Below are 21,111 nucleotides of genomic sequence, written 5' to 3'. Positions count from 1 at the left end.
TCTCTTATGTGAGAACAGAGTGGATTCAGGAATGTGATAGGAAACATTTGGGCATTTTGAATAACAGAAATCATGGAATCATAGAATGTTAAGGGGTTGGAAGGGAATCATCTCATCCCAGCCTCCTGCCATGTGCAGGAACTTCTCCCACTAGACCAGGTTGCTTAAGGCCTTATCCAACCAATCCAAATATTTGCAAGTAATGGCACAGTTATTTCTAAAGCTCTTTTTTGGTACTATTATATTTAATCTAGTCTTTGTGCTGCTGAGTAAGGTTTGCTGAATTTGGATTTGGAGACCCTTAGGAAAAATCTGGACACTTTAGAGATGCCTAATGGATGTTGTAACCTCTCAGCCCTGAGTGGACTGGAAGAATGGATCCACGTGGATGAAACTGCGTAGTTCTGCTTTCAGTCTTTTGTGTGCCTGTGAGTTTGGTTTGCTTGGAATTTTTTGGAGAGTGTTTTTTAGGGGTCTTTTGTGACCCTGTCTCTGCTGAAAGGGCATCCACAGTGCTATAGGACAGAGAAATGCACAAAACAACCTTTTTGTTAAAGGGTAAGATTCCACACAGTAAATAAACTGTGTAGGTCTGGACCTGTGATCAGGGAATATGGGGTGGTCTCAGAAAGGAGAATTGGCAATCCAAGGGCTGGTCCAAACCAGTTAGAGCCATAGAAAACTGGTAAAGCCATATTTTATTCAGTGAGTTGAGTTTTAAAGCTGATGAAATTAGTGCTCAACTTTGAATTACCTGCTGTGGGGTTTTCCTTATGAGCAGAGTTCTAAAGAAGGAACTGTATTTATTTATTTGCTGGATATTTAGAAGTCAGCTGTAGGTTTTTTCTGCTATTTTAGAAGCCATTTCATACCCCATGGAGACATGTGCAGGAGCAATTATTCCTGTGCATTTTGTGCCATACTGCAGGGGGCCTTCTTCCCTTATGTAGTGTCCTGTATGAGATTTTTTTTTTTGCTGTCCTGGTGACATATTAATTTGTTACTATTTCCCAATCAAAAGGCCACTCCTATGCTGGAGTATACAGATGCAGAGATATACAAAGATACACTTGTAATCGGAGTTTTGCAACTGAGTTTATTTCTGTTGTGTTACAAGATCTGCCCTGAAACAGGAGAAGGAAACTTTAGGAATTAAATTGGGTCACTATCCTGGTGAACTGGTGAGGAATTTCTGTTGGGCAGGGCATGTGATGGTCACTTTATGAGCTGTCATAGCAAAAACAAATCCACCCTCTGCGTGCCAAAGTGAGTCAAGTGCACCTTCCCAGGGTCCCTGCTACCACAGGAAAAGCAAGGTGATGAAATGATCATTGGCAATCCTAATCTGCCATGTTGGGGTTGTAATAATAATAATAATCAGGATCTTTTTTTGCAGGCTTATGTTGTATCCTTGAAAAAGATGGGATTCTTGCTGGCTTTGACTGGCTGTCTCTAAAGTGGGACAGGTTGGCTCTCTCCTGGTGTTCAGGTTGATATTTCATGGAGGCAGTCTGGGTTTCTGCCTCTGGTGTTTGTCCTGAAACTCCCCTTTCACGTCAGCTCTGCATCTTGCAGTTTTTTCTACCCATCTTTGCATGTGCAGGAGCAATCCAGCGAGACCTCAGCCTCACAAAACCAGGGCACAACGTCTCCAGAGCTCTGGGAGTGCTGCTCTACTATATTTGGAACCAGCTCTATTGCTTCTATAATAGGAAGGCTTCTGGAAGCTTTCTCCTTCCTCTCGCCCCAAGAAAGTAGCCTTTCAGCTGAGCTTTCATTAATTCACAATCTGCGTGGCAAAACAGATGGAGTTTTATAGGCTAAATAATTCAGTTGTGGCTCGTGGGCCGTGTGGCCTCGAGTGTGGTGTGCTCAGGGAGGATTTTTGCCCGTGCCCCATGAGCTGAGGGTGCAGCAGCCACAGCCCCACTCCCAGGGGCTTTGCCACCCCCAGTTTGTCATTCGGGGCACGCGACGGTGCCAAGGGGGTGCCAAGGCAGCTTTCTAGAAAGCAGAGCGATGTGTGAGCCCCGTGTGTTTGTCACCAGAGCTGCAGCAGCACTGCCCAGTGAGGGATTTACTGTTTTTGTTTTCCTCTTGGATCAAGCAGAACAAATCTAATGAGCCAGTTCTTAACTTCTTCCCAGCTGAGCAGCGAGTGATGTCCTTGCCCAAATTGTGCAAGGCAGCTGAAACCTTTCAGGAATAGTTCAACAAGGGAAACACTGCTAATATTATTTTCCCCAAAACTCATACAGGGCTAAGAGGGTGCAGCAGAGCTTGTCTTTATTTTCTTTTTCCCTTCTGAGATTTTCCTTTCGAGGGGACAATTTAGTCCTTCCAACTCTTACCCCACCTAGAGAGAAAACACGTGAGCCACAAATGTGGAGCCTTTCATTCTTTCTTGACATGATCTTGGAAGGAAAACAGGTTCTCCCTGTAGTGCTTCATTGGAATAAGCATTTCACATGCTTATCAGTACAGCAAGTAGTGCTGTTTTACAGCAGTGAGGAGTCAAATATTGCCTTGGAGCCCTGCTTGCTCATTTCCCTGCTTCTGAAACACTCTGCACTTTGCCCACTGTGCATTCAGAAGCTTTCCTTTCCACTGAAAGGACCTGAAATCCACTTTGTAGCAGACACATTTTCCAGCATGATTCCAGGTGTGGATTGGAAATGGCTGAGTCCAGTCTGAGTTTTCTGCCAGGTCAGTAAGTGGGTTGAAGGAGCTGACCTCTTTGGGTTAATTCTGTCCTGGTCCAGCTCCTTGGGAGGCTTCAGGTGAGAAATCAGACAGGGAGGCAGTGCTGATAAAGGGGAAGGTGTGAAAGAATAAACAGGCCCAGCTCCTGGAGTCTTTCCTCATAAGAGAGGTGCTCCAAACCCCTCATTGTCTTTGTGGCCTCTGCTGATTCTGCTTACATGGGAATCTTCAGTTTTCATTTAAATTGCTGCTCTGTCCAGTGGGATCCAAGGATGGGAGCTTGGAGGAGCTTTGGGAAGGACAGGCTGGAGTGAATTTGTTGGGGAAATGAGCAAAAGGCAATGATAACCAGGTCCTGCTGCTTTGCCAGCTCTGGTTCCTGGTGCTTGGCAGAAGTGCCATCAGCTGGTTTTGGTGTGAGAATAGACACGGGAAGCTCCCCCACATTAATTCCAGCTGGAGCCCCTGTGGCAGTTTCATTGCCTTTAGATCTGGATCTGATGGACCATCAAACAGAGGGGCTGAGCACACAAAGTTTCACAAGGCAAATGATGCCTGTGATGGCTCCTTTGGGGTTAAAAGGCAGTTCTTTAGGTGTTTTAAATATGTAGATATTACCTGAAGAATGGTTAAAAAGAGGTGGTTGTGTTCTTGTAGGTGTCTGAGAGGCTGAGGATCTCGTGTGTGAATCACCTCATTTCAGACCTAGCCTGGGAGCTGCTGTGGATCCTTCCCAGTGGGAGTGTTGGCATGAAGAAAGACTTTGTGCCAAAGCCTCTTGCCTAGGAGAGTGTGGTGCTGTTATAGGTGTCCTGAAGGGTGTCTGGGCAGGGAGGGAGAGAGGGATGACTTGGCTGGAGGATGGCAGAAGTGCTTGTCTGCTGAATCACTCTTTTGGAGACAAGGATGATATAACAACCTAAGATTGAACTCCATGGTGGGAGAGTGGACATGGAACCTGGCTCTTGCAAGAAAACAAGCACACCTATCTTATTATCAAGCCTCAGCACTGACTTTTAACACCCTAATGACTGTTTTTGTTATTAACTCCTCTGAGTTCTGCTCTGAAACACTTGCTGCTGCTTCCTTCTGCATCCTGAGTGTGCTGATGCTCTTTGCCCAGCTGAGCCAGAGTGATTTCCCTATGGAACATCCCAAAGCTTACCCTGCATGGAGGTGGGGTGGTCAAATGTGTTTTTACACATGTTTTTTACCAGCAGGGCAATTGCTGCTCAGATCCAGTCCTGAGGCCATGGCCTCCTTTCCAGAAAGTAAATTTTCTGAGAGGATGTGCCCACCCTTTGAACTGGTTTGTTGATCAGTTACTGTTGCTACAGCTAAAACACACTTGCACTTGCAAAAAATATCAAAAGCTGTGGCGAATTGCTACAGAGATGGGGAGACCTTGACTGCAGCCTGGTTGAGTTGATACATTTGTTTTTGTAGGCTGCAGCAGTGCTCAAACCTGGTGATAAGAGGGAATTTTGTGGGACTGTTCCTGAGCTCGGTCCGCGGCTGAGAGGATGTGATGCTTTCTGCTGCCAAAACCAGAGTCCTTCCCACATCTTGTGCAGAAAGGCATATGTTTGGGGGTGGTTTCAGAGAGGGAGAAGAACACGATTAGGGTTTTAACTTCCTCTTCTGCTTTGTTTCTCTGTGCATCTGTATTTCAGTTTTTTGGGCTGTACCTGACTCTGTGCAAAACTTAACAAATCGGCTGCAGCTCCTTCTGCTAAGGATCAGCCTTGGTACAGAAACAGTGGTAGTTAAAAGGCAGTAAGTATATCTGCTAGCTTAAATGCTGTGGGTTTTTTTTTTCCCCCCTCTCTTTTCCTTTTTTTAATTCACAAGCACAGCTTTTTACTCCTCACACAGTAGGAATTTGTCAGGAGCTTGCTGGCATTAATAGTCTATTTCAGCTCTTTTCTATAGCCCAGCAGCTACAGAGGGGGGGAAAAAGCATGCTTTGTATGGAGCTGTGGTTGGGTCTGTGCTGCAGTGCCCATCTGAACTTGGCTGTGTCTATTTTGTCAGCTTTTGCTTCCCTCTAGTAGTTGCTGGTCCCTTCCTAAACTCACGAAATCCCACCATAAAATGCCTGTGCTTGGATCAGGGTTCTGGCTGCTCCTGACCTGAACCACTTCTCTTGATGGTTTTGCTTCTCAAGCTCTTTACTGCAAAACAAGATATCTTTGGGTTTCAATTCTTTGTCTGGCTTTTTATCTTTTACTTCTCAATTGATCTCCAGAGGAGTGGAACTAGGACAAAACACGTGGTATTCTTAACCAGGGATCCATGGAGAGGTTGTAAGCTATTGGAAAAGTGAGTGGCATTCTTGAAATGGTGTGGTTGCGTTTATTTGGGTGTGGATATAATCATGTTTCTGTGATACAGTTCCTGCTGAGTTTGAAATGCTAGTGTTAGTAAAGCCAGAAGTAGAGCCAGACAAAAGCTTGGAGAAAAGTCAGAATTTCAGTGCCTCTTAGTGATGGTTCATGGGAAAGTAACGATTTTGTGTTTGATTTTCCTAAAGCAGTGGGTATGTGCTTTTTTTTCCCTGTGAATTACTGTTTGTGAATATATATCTTTACAGCATGAGAACATCAGAAACACCTGGTTTTGTGCCTAGGTTTCACTCAGAGGTAGGTCCTTGTTGGAGACTCCGGGTAGTCTGATAAAAATGGTGTTTAACTACAAAGTTTTAATTTCCGCTGCTGCTGATCGTGGCAACCTAATTCCTGGTCTTCCTGAATCCCTGGAGCAGAGGACATGCCCTCCTCCTCCTGCTTTGCCACTGCCCTGCCTCTGTCCCCTCCACCCCACACATTTCTTAGCTTTGTGTAGAGCTCAGCAGAGATTTCTTCATGAAGACTGGAATGTGCTTATATAATATTTTATATATTATTTTAGGCTCCTGCTACTCAAATGTAGGCAAACACTTAACCTCTTATTCACCATCATTAGATGAACCGTGGAATTGCTGTAGCAGACATCAAGTCAGGTGGATCTAAACCAGCTTCTGTTTTTCCTGCCTGGAAGGTTCATCCTTCATCATTTTCCTGGCAAGTGTGGCTACCAAGAGCAGGTTTCCCAGGCCAGGAGTGTTTAGTGGGAGCGTTGATTGTGAACCACACCAGTGAAGAGTGCTGGGCTGGGCATAGTGAGGGCTCTTCTGCGTGGGAGGGATTGGGAAGGGGGTGATGTGAGAGGCTCCATCTCTGCAAAAGCAGGGTAGGACAACAGTAGGAACGCTGGGCAGAGCTGCTGAAAAGGAGAGAGCAACCTGCTGCACTAAATCACATCTCCCCTGGGGACACAGCTCCATAGTTAGCATCCTCAAATGGCATTCCTTTATTACGGCATCATTGTGCACAGTCCTCTAGAGAGGAAGCAAACGGTCTCTAAAACAATCTGCTGGCAGCTCAGGCTGGAGTATTTGAGGTTTTCCAGGGCTCTTTTGCTGTGTCACTCTTCCCTTTAATGTTCCAGCTTGGAGGTTGTTGTTCTTTCTCCATCAAAGTGCATTAAAGTGCCAGTAAGAGTGCTCCAAGGACAAGGTGGAGAAGGCAGCAGCCCAGGGAGAACAAGAGATACTGCAGAACAGCTTTGTTTCGGTGTAATCTGTCTTATCTGCATGTGATGCAAAGACAGGGCAGTTTCCACAAGACTTGGAGGCTGCGTGGTGACATGTTTTCTGTCCTTTTATAAAATCCACCACGTTATTTTGATTAGAGCGCTAACGTAACTCCTGGCAGCCTCAAATCTCACTGCTAGCAGCTACTTCCCTCCAAAGGCTGATGTGGTGCTAACAAGCAGGGAGATCTTGGGCGTCCTGTTTACATGGAGCTGGGAAGACAGCGTGTTCCGTGGGAGGCGCCAAGGTAGCGCTGCAGTCGGATATAAGGTGAAAAAACTCCATGTGTGCAGACAGGCTGTGGTGGGGCGTGTTCATTTGTGTTTGGTGGTGTTCAGGAACTCCAGCTGCAACACTGGCATGATGATGTTAAGTTCTTTTATATCTGAATATGTATCTTTTATATCTATGCATGCGTAGCATGTTTGTGTTCGTATATATTTATATTTATATCGATTCTATCTCATGGGAAAGTCAATGTCCTGATCATCTGCGCTTGTGGTCTTCTCATGTCGCTCTCTGTTGTTCAGTTTTTAGGTGGCACAGACACGGTGGGGCAGGCAGAGCTGATGGGGGAGCCTGGGGTGTAGCCCAGGATGGACTGGCTGTGACAACGACGTGCCTTAGCCGGAGAGGTCGTTACCATGAAGAGTTCCTGCAGAGCTGGCCTCCACAGGGAACAACTGAATTCTACATCCTCCACCTTCCATCAGGTCAAACGGTACGAACACACTGGCTGCTCTGCCTGCAGCTGAGGCTTCAGCACTGATTTTAGCCTTCTCCTTGTCCTCTCCTATTGTCTTGTGCTGTCACTCAAACACTTGCTCGAAATTCTGACTTCCAGGTGGTGTTTAAGGGAAATGTCGTAATGGCTTAAGGGCAGAAATGTTCTTTGACGTTTTTATTTGATAATGACAACTACAGATTCACTGCAGCTGGTAGTGTACTTGCAGAAATCCTTGGGTTTTCTAGCAACAGCTGTAAATTAGTTTGGGAAACATGACTTTGAAGTGAAATTTAATTGGTGAAAGGCTCATCAGAGTAGGCTTTAAAACATGCAGGCAGCTTAAAGCAAGTGGAAATGCTGGCAGTCATTGTTGTGGTTTGTCTTACTATGGACAAAGTAATTAGATTAGTTTAAGCTCAGATTTTGCATTGCTCACTCTCCTGTGTCTCTTATTAAGGAGAAATGCACGATTGATTTCAAACACTTGTGCTTATGTGACAATTAAGTGAATGCCTCTCCCTGTGTCTCCTTATAGGAACACTATGCAGAACAACTTGTCCTCATGCAAATGCAAGGACATGCCAGTTTGTTGGAGTTCAAACTACTTCAAAATAAATGTGTATTTTTTTTTAAATTCTTTTTCTGAAACCAAGGCTCTTAAACTTCCTCAGTCTGGAGGAAGAGCGCCAGCTTTTTGGTTTCCAAAGGCTGTGTGGGTTTAAAGCAAACTTTTAACCTTTGTTCTTTGTGGTTGTGTAGACAGCATATACTTGCTATGTTAATCTCATGGTAATTTAGTGCTGGAAAAGACTTCCTGGGTCACCCAGCTCCTTGCTTTCCCAAGCAGGATCTCATAATCCCTTTTGTGAACTTAGTTCAGCCTAAAAACATTTACATCTTTTCTTGCATCTTTTCTTCTCTTCTCCTGTAGATCAAGCCATTACTGAAGATGACAGATCTTGCTGTGCAATTAGGAACCGTCTTTTCATTCCCAGGCTGAACATTCATGATAGTTTATGGACTCATTTGAGTTTCTGTTCCTTTATTTTCCTTCTGCCTCAGGACCGCTGCTTATTTTCAGTGGTTTACCTCTTCTGCATTCTGTAAGAGGGGGTTATAGCCCTCACCAGTGGTTTTGCTAAGTGACCCAAGTGTTCTCTAGAAGCTTCTTGAGTAGCAATTGCTGCTGTTCTCTGTGTGATGCCCCTCAGAATATTCTCAGTCCTGGCTAAAAGTGCGTGCTCTGCTCTGGAGCTGCTCTGGCTGGAGGGCTTTTTACAGCATCACTTCCACTTCTTATTTCATGGATGTCTCTGTGGTGGCCAGTTCACCTCAGTTACTTCCAAAATTTGTTGGTGTTCCTCTTGCTGATGCATCACTGCCTGCATTTCAAAAGCCTCCTCAGTTTCTGTTACTTGGGGCTTTGTGCCTCTGCTGTTTTGGAACTGCCTCTGTTTCTCTGGGTGCAGAATTAGTGCTGAGGTCATTCCTAACAAAGTCAGATGTTCCCAGGGCTGATTCTTGAGGCATGTCTTTGGTTTCCAGGCTGGTATTTTCTTATTCAGCATCACCTGGGGCTGTCTGCTGCTAAGCCAGCTCCTTTGTCTGTTTTCCCATTCCTCTGCCAATCTGTCTTAACCAGTAAATCTCTTTGTGCTCTCTGAAGTCCATGTGAGGAAGATATAGTAGATTGGTCTAAAAAGATGGCTTTTATTTGAGAACCTTGAGGTTAGTCTGGCATATTGAACTATTCCCTCTTCCCCCTTTTTCTCTGTGTCCCATTAATCCTCTTTGCTTGCAAAGCACCTTTATATTGGAGTCAGAATATGAGCCCTGGAGAGGCTGTGATCATTCTCCTTCTCTTTCTCCCCTGCAGTGCCCCCTCCAATGTGCCACATGTTTATTATCTCCTATTGTTGCCTTTCAAGAGGTTTATAAATCCTGTTTCTTGGCCTGCAGTGCATGAGCCTATCTGGTTTGGATTCTAAAACTGGGATGAGCCAATCCTCACAATTTTTATGAACCTCTCTAATCCTCCTCCTGCCAATGCTCTTGTTCAGATTAACGCCTGGGCTTTTGCCCTCATCATCACCCCTACCTCCCCTCTTTAAAAATGGTGCAAAGTCAAATTTGGTATTTTGTGTTGTACTCTTGATCTCTGCCCTGCCCTTGCTTGCAACCCTGTTTCTCTTTTCTCTCACAAACTGAAAAAAAACCTTTCACTATTTCTATGTTGTTAAATATCTCTGCAGTGACTTAACAGTGCTCCAGTTCCCATGTTTATTCCTGGACATTTTGGTCTCTAGGATAGAGGTTTCCAAGTGATGTGGCCTGAAACTTGTGTCTGCTTCTGGTATCTTTCGCACACAAGGAACACATCCAGTTGGAGCTGCTTTGAATCTTTTGTTTGGGATGTGTTCTTAATAATGAAAACACCTTCTGACTCCTGGAGGATGCAGTGCGCAGTGAAATCCTCCCCAGCACAGCTGAATTCATGAACCAGTTTCTTTTAGTCTTGAGTTTCAAAAGGGCAACTTGATAACTTGACTTCAGCTCTACTTTTGCTTGTTTTTGTTTTGAATGCTGAGTCTGTTTCTGATCGTGTGGTCCAAGGTTAATTTCTGCAACCTTTCATGTTCTCATTACACATGCACAAAAATGAAGGCTATAAATAGCACCACTCTGTGTTGGTTCGTTAGCACAAAGAATTTGTTGCACTGTGATATGAACAAAAGGTCCTCTTCCACTTTATAAATCAGGAAACAAATTAATAAATGTAAAACACTTCCAGAAGGACACTTGTCACTTACCTGTGGTGCTCTGGGCAGCTTTCAGTAGAAGCCCAATAAAGCCAACAGGTTTTGTTGTGCTGTCCCTCTGTGATTTCCCATCGTCCTGTCCCACCACAGCCACATGTGCCATCCAATCATCTCTGAGGCACACATTTCTGGAGCAGCTGATAACCTTGAATTCCAAATCCTTCAGTTTATTTTGTTCCCTTCTGCTTTGTCATCTCTTGTCTCATGTCTGGTGTGGTTGGGAATCAGGGCTTTGAGCTTCCTGAGCCTCAGCACAGAATTGCTGCTCCATCTCTCCCTTCATGGTGAGTGCTTTTATACAAAAGCTTGGCAAAGCTGTGGCACTTCTTCCTGTACAAAATTTAGGAGGTAGCCAAGGCAACTGTGCCTCTACTGAAGGGTGGGTGTGTGTTTAGTGTAAAACATCTTCAAAACATTGGTGGGTGGGAGCCCTCAAGGTGGAGTGGTCTGTGTTGAGCTTGAGGGTGCATTCTGTCACCCAAAAGCTCTGTGCTGCAGATGCTGGGCTTTGTGGGATGGATTTTCTGGCTGTGCTGGGTGCAGCTGTATTTGGGTGTTGTCTCCCCCAAAATCAGGTTATCTGAGCCACCTGATGCAGGTGAACAAGCTGGGGAGGGACCCAGCCTTAGGAGTTTGCTTCTTACACAGTGCATTTAGCTCCTCAGCTCTGCTGGGCCAGCTCTGCCCCACAGTTTTGGCATTCTTCCACTTGCCCCAGGCTGGCCAGTGGAGCAGAGAGCTCTCCTTCAGCAGCCACATGCCTTCTGTTTGCCTTCAAATCCCTCTCTAATCCTTGCTGGCTCTTCCTTTGCTGCAAGAAGCATTTTGGAGGTGTTGGGAGGTGGGTCAGGAGCAGTTGCTGCTCCAAAGGGAGTGGGTTTTCAGGAAATCAGATGCTTCCAGAGCTGCCAGAGTCAAACCCACCCCTGCTCTGGAGCTTCCCAGCCATCCTTTCTATGAGCTTGGACCTTTGCCATGCTCCAGAACAAACTCCATGAGTGCAGAGCGCCGTCCATCCTGGGACTTTCCCCGGCAGAATCCATGGAATGCCTTTGAAGCAGCTCTCTGTCTGCTTTGCCTTGCCCTGGCAGTGCAAAGGGGATGGAAATGGTAGTGGAGATGGAGCCCAAAGGACCCACCAAGCCCTTCCAGAAATAACAAGTGGTTGACTGTGGTTAACTCCCACTCAGTGCTTAGTCCTTGCTAATTGTCAGTGTCCTTTATGGAGGAGGAAAACTCTATGGACAGAGAACTGGGATGCCAGGGAAGAGGAATGCTTTGCCAGAGGTGTGGGGTTTTTATTGTTGTTGATTATTTTTCCTCCTTTTTTTTTTTTTTTTTTTTTTTTTTTTTTTTGGCTTCTGCCTTGTGTTAGTATGTCCTGAGGGGTTTTTCAGAGTTGTAGTTGGCACTGGGTGTGCAGTCAGCAACGTGAGCAGCTTTTGTCGACTGGAATTGGTGTTTACAAGGAGAAATCCATAGGAAACTTGGGGGTTTTGATGGAAATTTTCCCCCTAATAAAACCTTCCGGTGCTTTGTCCAGAAAACTTGCAATGTGAATATGCTGTTTGTGAAGATCAGGCTTTTTTGTCCTTGTTGCTCTTGCTGGCCAGAGGAAATCTTTTGGCTTCACAGGGCATCATCAGAGTCCCTGAGCTGGGAGCTGCAAGGGGAATTAAGGCTCTCTGTGGACCTTGCAAAGGAGTTGTGAAAACTGAGTCTTTTCTAACAGTTCTGCCTCCAACTCTGGAGTTTCCACTAAAGCAAATATATTATTGTTTTAGGCTGCTGTGATTTAGAACATACATAAACAGAAAAGGATGCTGGAAGATCCTGGCCAGCTTGGCAAGTGGAATCATAGAATGATTTGGGTTGGAAAAGACCTTAAAGGCCATCTCATTCCAACCCATTGCCATAGGCAGGGACACCTCCCACTAGACCAGGTTGCTCCAAACCCCATCCAGCCTGGATTTGGACAATGGGGAGTCCACCAATGGGTTTGGGGTCTTCCCTTGGTTGGGGAGGGGGGGGGTGTGTGATTGTCTGAGCTCATATAAAGGAATATATTTCTGTATCAACAATGTGTAGTAGCCAGCTTGATAAAACTGCAGTGGAAACAAGCTGTAGTTACAACTTGCAAAAACAGCAGTCTCATTCCAGCAGTGCAAATATCCTGTTTTTCAGACACGGCTGATTAGAAATAGAAAAACTGGCCCCTTTATTTCATCAGCTTAAGGATGGAATAACAGTATAAAGGCAGCACTGCTCGTTGTTTCAATGCTGATCATTCCTGGCAGAATTCTCTCTTATCAGCAATTTAAAACCACACATTTGTGATTGAAAACCTTTTATGTTTGCTCCCGTGGACTTCTGAAGAGTCGTTGTCTCTAAAGATAAAATTAGAGAGCTTGATAACTTAAAGGGTGGAGGAAAGCAAACAGAACTATTCTGGAATGAAGTGTCATAGGGAATATGTGACTTCACCTTTTAACAACTATTTTTGGTGGTTTTAAATATTTAAAAGCTTACCTGCAGCTGCCACAGCTCTCTGCTTGCCAGTGCTGAGCAACGGGAGTCTGTGGGTGGGGACTGGGCTCTGGTTCATCTTCAAAGCAATTTCTGCTGGCAAGCCTTGTTCTAATTGTAGGGGCTAGAGATGAAATGTGCTGCTGATGTGCAGGGAAGAGGCTGTGGATGCCTAAAAGTTCATTCTCTATGTCCACAGCAAAGGGCGTGTGAGGTGGGGGCTCGTTTTTTTCCAAGTGACACTTTCAGGTAAGGCCCATTGCTAAGATGGCTTTTAAAATGAAAGTTCTCTTCCCTGCTGCTGGAAAACTCCGAGGCAGGTGGCAGCTGGTCTTGTGGAGTTTGCAGAGCTCTTTATAGCTGTCTGAAGTTATTAGATGAAGGTTTTCTATAAATCTGTATCCATTAAAACATGTGCAATGAACTGAATGCTGAATTCAAATGAGGCAATTATTCTGGCAGTAAAACTTCTGACTAAGGCATAATTTTGTTATGTAAATTATAACTTTTCAACCTTAAATGGTATTGTTGGCTTAGCCAGGGACTAACTGAAACATAGGAAATATAACCTTAAACAAGAAATCTGTAGTAGGTGAGGCAGAACTTTACCCTTTGTCTTTCTCCATAGACCAGAGATAGTTGGGAGCAGCTGAACCAACTCTGCTGGCTGAACGTGTCCTCTGAGCCTGTTGGGGTAACCAGTTTGGTTCTGGTTTTATTCATGTAATACCTGGTCTCACCTCCATTTGCAGCTTCTCTTAATGAAGGGTGTTGAGCTGATTGTCCTGCTGGATTCCTGAAAACTGCTTGAAGAAAGCCTTTTCAAAACAAGCTCAGCTCATCTTTCAAACACCTTGGCACAAAACTCATGAATGAAATTTGATCTTCTGCTCCTGGCACAGGAGATTTCAGCATGCAAAGTCGTGTTTTAATTGTATTCACCTCTTCTCCCCAGGGTACAGTGGTGAGCAGCCACTGGAGCCTTTCTCTCCCTAGTCTGGGAAATGTCCTTCTGGAAGGGATGGGAGGGGAAGGCTGCAGGCACTGTCCTCTGCAGCAGTTTCCTGCAGTGCTTCACCTGCTGCTCTTCTGGCCACCTCAGTGGCCTGACCCTGCTTCACTGTGAAGTACAACAAGAGTGAGGCAGCCCCTGTGAAAAATGAGGCCACAGCAAGCTCCAGCAGCCCTGATTTCCCATTCTTCTCTCCATGCATCTATTTCAACGCCCCAAAGTTCTATTTTTATGAGATTATTTTAGTTTTTAGCATCCGACTGAGGAGGCAAACAAAGGAGCTCAGTTGCATTTTGCAGAGGAGACTAAACTGGGAGGTGACCCAATTCCAACAAGCTGGAATTGGCACAGAGGAGGCACAGGGAGAGAATTAACCCAGGGGCTGGGTGGGTGTGTCTGCAGCACTGGGATCTCTTACCCCACTGTCTCTAGGTGAGATGCAGGTGGTTTTGGCATTATCTGCTTGCAAGAGCCCAGGTGATGGTCTCCCTAAAAAATCCAGAGGGAAGGAACATGACATCCACCTTTCCATCAGCTGCTTCCTGGCCTTCAAAGCCCTGCTTTGACCAGTGAGGTGTAGAAAGGTGAACTAAGCCTTTCCTCTTGATGTACCTCCCCAAAATCTCTGTGCCTGCCCTCCCTTGTCACTAGAGCCAAAGGAGGAACCAGAGAAAGCAGCACAGCTACTTCTAGTCCTGAAGGCTTCCTCTGCTGGGCAGCATCACTTACAAATCTGTTGGACTTTATAGACCAACAAATTGAGATTTTTAGTTCAAAGCTGTTTTTAGGCTAGAAACTTATGAAGTTGCCACACTTAAACAACTCTCTTGGTGTTGGTTCTCAAGGGGAACATGTTCAGTGTTCTGTGAGTGTGTCTGTGTCAGCTCATGATGAACGTGGCATTGAACCTGCTGCTCTTCAGCTCTCGAGCACAGACCATCCCTGAAGTGGAGGCCTTTGAATGCAACAACTCAAAGATTACCATGGAAACATAACCTGTAGTTAGTTCTGTAATGTGCTTGTGTGATACTCCTGGGAGAAGAGCCTGGAGTCTCCTGGTGGTTGCATCCTCTCTGGAGTGCCCCGGGCTCTGGCGTTCCTGAGCTTTGAATGCAAGGTGACTGTGGAGGTTCTGTGGCAGAACAGAGGAGTCTGGAGCTGCTGCTGCAGTATCAGCAGCATCCAAGGGATTCTTCCCAGCTCTGGAATTCCTGAGTGTAAAATCCCATCCTTGGGAATGGTGTCCTCAGCTGGATGTCATGCTGCTGTCACTTTGTGGGGGGCATTAATGTATAACATAAGGACCCTTATGGGAAAGTCACCAAATTTGCCATTATCAATAGGCTAAAGGAAAGGTTTGTTGCCCAGGGAAGCTGTGGCTGCTTCATCCCTGGAAGTGTCCAAGGATGAGTTGGATGGGACTTGGAGCAACCTGAGATAGTGAAAGCCCATGGAAGGAAGTGGAACAAAATGGGCTTTAAGGTCCCTTCCAGCCCAAACCACTGTGTGATTTTGGGTGATAGTAGGAGATTAGATATCCCCTGGAATCTCTGATTAATATAATTACTCTTGCTAATTTCCCTTTTGAGCTTTAACCACATTTTATCTACTGAAAAGAGTGTGTGTGGTAGCTGATGTCCAGATAAAGCCTGTGACCCATGTGTGCCTTGCAACTGGATTAAGGAATGCACGGGCAGAAGGATGGCTCTAGCTCAAGAATGAACCACTGCCTTTGTTTTCACAACTGATACAACTTAAACCGTAGAATTTCTCCTTGCAACTGCCGGAAACAGATTTCTCTACTGGGAAGTTCTCTCCTGCTGCAGGAAGTTCTTCAAGGGTGGATATTGCAGCCTTGGTGGCTCTTTTCCTTTCTCATGTGGTTCCTCTTGAGGTGTGGGCTGGTGCCTGCTCTGGGCCACCTTCTCTATTTCCAGACAGGCATATTTTGCAGCTATAACTTCTTCCCTCTCTGTTTTTCCAGGGTTTCTGGTATGCACTTAAAGCCATATCTCAAGTTACAGAAGAAAGAGCGATCCCCAGAAATAAGCCAGGATTCCCTGCGAGGCCACCAGGGACCAGCACAAGGAGAAAAATACACCAACTGCACCAAACTGAGCGTTTTCCCAAAACCCTCCCTCGTGACTCCATCTCAAAAGTTCCTGGGGATTATTTATCCAAATACTATGTGCAATATGAACGGGAAAGGCCCGGCGGACGCTCCAAGTGCAAGAGAAAAGAAGAACTCCCCGTCTGCCACGATCCACCAGGGAGAAGAAGGGGAAGGGCCGCTGGATGTCTGGGCTGTGGTGAAACCTGGCAACACCAAGGAGAAAATCGCCTTCTTCGCAGCCCAGCAGTGCAGCGGCGGCACCCGCACGGGCTCCATGAAAATCAAGAGCACGTGGGACATCGACGGGAGAACGGCCAAACGCAGGAAAAAATCGGTGGATCTTAAAAAAGCCAAAATCCAACTGGAAAGGATGAGGGAGGCCAACGCCAGGTGCTCCCAGCCGGAGCCGTTCGCCTGCGGCATCGAGCACTGCTCGGTGCACTTCGGGAGCGACGGCGGCGAGGGCGCGTTCCCGGGCCGCTCGCTGTCGGTCATCGAGATGGTGGCTTTCCTGGAGCAGCGGGCCAGCGCCCTGCTGGTGGACTGTGCCAAGACCTGCACGGCCGCCCCGGCCGCCAGGCTGAGCGCCCAGCCCAAGGCCGCCCCGCCCGGCTCCGAGCCCTTCTCGCCGGCCGGGGCGTGCGAGGCGCCGGCGGAGCCGCAGGGCGAGCCGGTGCGCGTGCTGGACATGGTGGCCAGGCTGGAGTCCGAGTGCCTGAGGCGGCAGAGCGAGCAGCGGGAGGCCGGGAGCCTCTCCCGCAACAACAGCTTCCGCAGGAACGTGGGCAGGGTGCTCCTGGCCAGCGGCACCCAGCCCGAGGGAGAGGTGGGGAAGGGGGTCCCAGCTCAGGGGCACGGCCTGGGGGAGGCAGGGGTGGCGGAGGCGGGGTACGGGGGTCGCTGCGGCCCTCTGGGTGACACCGAGCTGTGGGATGGCGGTGCCTCTGCCCAGCAGCCGTTTCCTTCGGGGCTGGATACCCGGGTGGGGAATGTGAATTCGGGACTTGCCCACGCGGTGTTGGCGATGACGGCTGGCAGGAATGACACTGAAACACGGATTGAGCCTCCCAGGGCTCTGCTGTCCCCGTGTCCCGCTGCTGCCAGGCTGCCACCGGATCCCTTGCAGGGCAAGAACGCGACTGTTGATTGTACATCAAAAGAGCCTGTAATCTTCCCAAAGCATCCTGCTAGGAAGGAGCCCTTGTGCATCAGTATATCGGTCACCAAGACAGAGGAAGGGTGCAGGAAGGAGAAGCTCTCCAGTTCTGGTGAGGAGTCACTCCCAGGGAGGCTGTTTTTCCTCCAGGGTGAGCAGCCTGCTGCTCAGGAGCAACAGCCACAGCGGGAGGGTACCCAGGAGAAGCCAGAGGAGTTAGCCCAAAACGAGGATGAGGATGCTCTGGCATCTGGTAGATTGTGTGTCAGAAGCAGTGTCCCTACAGAGCCATCAGCCCCTTCTGTCCCTCCCGCAGAAGGGGCTTTGCAAGTACTTGACGCCTCCTGCCTAAAGCGGCAGGTTTCACATGACTTTCTGGAGACCAGGTTTAAAATCCAGCAGCTTTTGGAGCCTCAGCAGTACATGGCCTTCTTGCCTCACCACATCATCGTGAAGATCTTCGGGTTGCTTCCCACCAGGAGCCTGGTTGCCCTAAAATGCACTTGCTACTACTTCAAATTCATCATTGAGTACTACAACATCAGGCCGGCGGACTCGCGCTGGGTGCGCGACCCTCGCTACCGGGAAGACCCTTGCAAGCAGTGCAAGAAGAAATACGTGAAGGGGGACGTGTCCCTGTGCCGGTGGCACCCCAAGCCCTACTGCCAGGCCCTGCCCTACGGGCCTGGCTACTGGATGTGCTGTCACCGCTCCCAGAAGGGCATCCCGGGCTGCAAGCTGGGTCTCCACGACAATCACTGGGTCCCTGCCTGCCACAGCTTTAACCGCGCCATCCACAAGAAAACCCGAGGAGCGGGAGCAGAGGTGGAAGAGGAATATTAGTGCACAAACACTTTTCCTGCAAGATTGTTTGGGAGAGGAGGAGGAGGAGGAGGAGATTCTCATGCCTTGTGCTGTTTACAGTGTATATAATTGTTGTGATTTTTTTTTTTTTTCCACAGGGCTATGAAACTGCACATATTCGAACACAAGAGCCTTTACCTTTTAGATTAAAAGAGAGCTTTTAGTCCATCTCTGTAAATAACACTATAAAAACTAATTGTACATACAGAGTCTACAGCTGGCTGAACAAGGTAACCCCTACAATGCAGCTATCCCAGTGTTGCGGCTATAGGTGTGTGTGTGTTTTTAAGTGTCTTGTTTCAAAATCTGTATATCCTGTATAATATATGAATGTTTCTGAGAAGAAACTCTAAATAGGTAAAGGTCAACTTGTTTAAAGAAGCTGCAGACAACTTAACTGGACAACCTGAAACTTAGACTATAGAACAGATCCATTATAGTAGCGTGGCAGTGGATTAAAAAAGAAAAAGAGGAATATTATTGTATAGTCAGAATATAAAAAAAGTTCTTGTCTACCTTACCCATGTTGTCTGGTTGGGTTTTTTTTTTACATCAATAAAATGTGCATTCTAGATCTGCCTTACCAGACTTTCTCTTGTAAGACTTTTGCCCCAAAATAAAAGTGCTGTAAAACACGTGGCAGAAACGTGGTGCTGTGCTGTAGTTGAGACATGCAATGTGCTTTCTCTAGGAAACCTGTCCTCCTACTAACAAAGGAACAAAAACCCCCCAAATCTCTAGTACTTGGAGAACTCCCTGCTGTAAGATTCCAGCTTTTCCTTTCCTTCCTGCCAGCCCTGTGTGCAGCACAGGCTCCTTTCATCGGGGATTCTGGTGCTAGGTGTGCAAAGCTTGCAAGAACCAGGCACTTTCTGGTCCTCCTGCTCCTTGGCTCTTGTGTGGGCACCTGCCCTATTCTCTGGCTGCTCGAGGATGGAGCGTGGATCCAGCAGGATGGGTGTGGAGTTGCCTTGGCTCTGTGATGTGCTGGAAGCTTTCCTATCTGCTCTGTGTGGAATTTTTCCCTTGCAAGAAGACTCCTTGCAGTGCTTTGCTCTGCTGCAGCCCCTGGCCTCTCCCAGGGCCGTGGGTCGGTGCTTTCCAGGGGAACTGCAGAGGTTTGTGCCGGATGAACGGAGATTCCTCACGCTCAGAACAGGATGGCAGAATTTCCCTGGATCCTTTCCTGTCCTGCAGTGCTGGGAGCCAGACCTCAGCCTCCTGTTCCAGCCCTCGCAGGGTGGATGCTTTGGAAGCCTGGGAATGGACCCTGGCCAGTGCAGCAGCCGTGTTCCAGGGAGCCCAGCAGAGCGTGGCAGCCGTGCCTCTGCCCTGCCCGTCCCTTCTCTCCCCACACCTGGTGCTGTTGCTGTTCCTCTGCTCCTTCTCAGAGCATGGATGGACTCCTGACTCTCACCATTCCAAATCTCTGAGCTGGTGCAAGAAGAGCTGGTGCCACCTTCCCATGGGGCTCACCCCAGGCCTTCCTCTGCCCTGCCAATCCCAAGGAGCTGCTGGAAAGGGCAGGGATGGGGTGTCCCTGCACCTGGCTCATCCTCTTCTGTCCTTCGGTGCTGGATCAGCAAGGTGTGGAAAACTGCTGGCTGTGGGGGCCAGGCTGAGCCACCCACCTCCACCTCCCTGGGCTCGCAGGGAGTGACGCACCTGATTTCAGAGCATGAGCAGGACAAAAGGGTTTGAAAGCTTTTGTTCTTTCCTTTAACAGTGGGAGAAGGAAAATCAAGTCCTGACAGCCTGAAATGTGGGTTTGGTGAGCTCAGGCTTTTCAGGGAAGTTTAAAGGATGTGCTGGTTTTATGTTTTGCTTTCACCTGCTCCTGCCACCCACTGGGTGTCATCCACCCCTCCTGGAGCTGCTCAGCCTCCCTGCGCTGCAGACATGATGACAACCAGGAGGAATTAAATTAGGAATCTAAAAGAAGGGTGTGGCTGCCTTGTAACCAGCTGGGAAGAGGGAGAGGAAAAGCAGGATCCCTCCTTAACCCCTGACTTCATCCCCTAACGGGGCTCAGCCTTCACCCAAACTTCCATCTGCTCCCTTGGCTGTGCCTGGACCAGCAGGAAAACAACCTCCAGGCTGTTGTTTTGCCAAAGCCATTGGCATCAAAAGCCTTCAGCTTAATTCTGATTAGGGGAAAAGGGAAAGAAGCTGCTTTCCTGCCCCCCCACCCAAGACTGGAAAACTTGAGGCTGACAGCAGCGAGGAAAGTCCCTGCGAGGCTGGAATGGAGTGGCAGAGGAAAATATTTTGTAATTAGATAAGGGGCCAGTGAGGTCATTTTATTTGGAACAGGGTATGAGATTTTGGTCACTTTTGTTGAACAAGGGGAAAAATGAGGATAAAATAATATCATGAAGCTATTTTGTTCTTGGAGCAGGTAAAGCCAGAGGACAACTTGCTGTCTCCCCTACCCCATCCCTGCCCTCCCCCCAGGCTGGCTGGGGAGCGTGGGCTGGTTTATACATCATTTAGTACATTGTCTGCTGGAACTGTCCCTCCTGCACAGCATTGTTGTTAAAAGTTGTTCCACAGAGCAAGCTTTTGCATCCAGAAGTGGGTTGGTTCTGAGTGTTGCCATGCTGAGCTGCCTGCAGGTTTTTTTTTCCTGTAACATTGTAAAATGCAGATTTCTGTTTCCTTAAGGGATGGTTCAGGGAGAGGCCAAGGTCTGATGAATGTTAGGGTTTGGGTTTCTTTTTCCTAAGAAGCAATTGTTAAAAAAAGAAAAAAAATAAAATCCAGTGTTGGATTTACAAAGTTCAGTGTTTAGAACTGAGGATGAAGGACTGCACCATGTGCTTGATTTCCCTGCCTGGGAGCATTTGGAGTGTCTGGACTGAATTTCCAGATAGGCCTGTGAAGAAGTTGTAATAACATTTCCATTGTCCATAAACTTCCAGTTTTCATCAAGCTCTGGGGCTCTCCTGGCATGGACAGCAGCACTGAGAAAGCTGCCTGTGGCTGGGCCTTGTGCTTGAGCTCGTGCTCCATCCTGGCTGTTTCTGCAGCAGATTTCCCCTTTGCTGGGCCCTGTTCCCTGTGCAGAAATCCTGGGATGCTGCAGCAGAGCCGAGTTCCTTGTGTTGGACCCAGGGCCCTCCCTGCACTGCCAGCCCCTGGAGCTGCTGGGAAGGCCATGGGAAAGCTCCCAGGGCTGGAGCCCCTCTGCTCTGGAGCCAGGCTGGGAGAGCTGGGAATATTCATCTCCAGGGAGAGCTCAGAGCCCCTGGCAGGGCCTAAAGGGGCTCCAGGAGAGCTGGAGAGGGACTGGGGACAAGGGATGGAGGGACAGGACACAGGGAATGGCTCCCACTGCCAGAGGGCAGGGATGGATGGGAGACTGGGAAAAAAATTCTTCCTTGTGAAGGTGGTGAGGCCCTGGCACAGGTGCCCAGAGAAGCTGTGGCTGCCCCTGGATCCCTGGAAGTGTCCAAGGCCAGGCTGGACAGGGCTTGGAGCACCCTGGGATAGTGGAAGGTGTCCCTGCCCATGGCAGGAGGTAGAACGAGGTGATCTTTAAGGTCTCTTCCAACCCA

At 47.8% G+C, this 21,111-nt stretch overlaps 1 protein-coding gene across 13 annotated transcripts in view; it reads left to right on the top strand.

Moving 5' to 3' along the window:
• FBXO34 (F-box protein 34) overlaps window positions 1-18,128 on the top strand; it is a 39,363-nt gene extending 21,235 nt beyond the window's left edge. For 3 of the 13 annotated variants that reach the window (XM_021534621.4, XM_085581006.1, XM_085581009.1), the window contains 3 exons: window positions 4,377-4,479; window positions 6,868-7,058; window positions 15,406-18,128. In XM_021534621.4, the coding sequence (XP_021390296.3) occupies window positions 6,982-7,058; window positions 15,406-17,533 (2,205 nt within the window). In that variant the 5' untranslated portion in view covers window positions 4,377-4,479; window positions 6,868-6,981 and the 3' untranslated portion in view covers window positions 17,534-18,128. The other 10 variants (XM_077783888.2, XM_077783889.2, XM_077783893.2 and 7 more) reach the window with 6 other exon arrangements.
• The last annotated feature ends 2,983 nt before the right edge of the window (window positions 18,129-21,111 follow it).

This window comes from Lonchura striata, chromosome 5 (genome assembly GCF_050655825.1).
Source record: "Lonchura striata isolate lonStrDom1 chromosome 5, ASM5065582v1, whole genome shotgun sequence".
NCBI lineage: Eukaryota > Metazoa > Chordata > Aves > Passeriformes > Estrildidae > Lonchura > Lonchura striata.
Note: the sequence above shows the minus strand (reverse complement) of the source record. Positions and strands in the feature narration are given on the sequence as shown.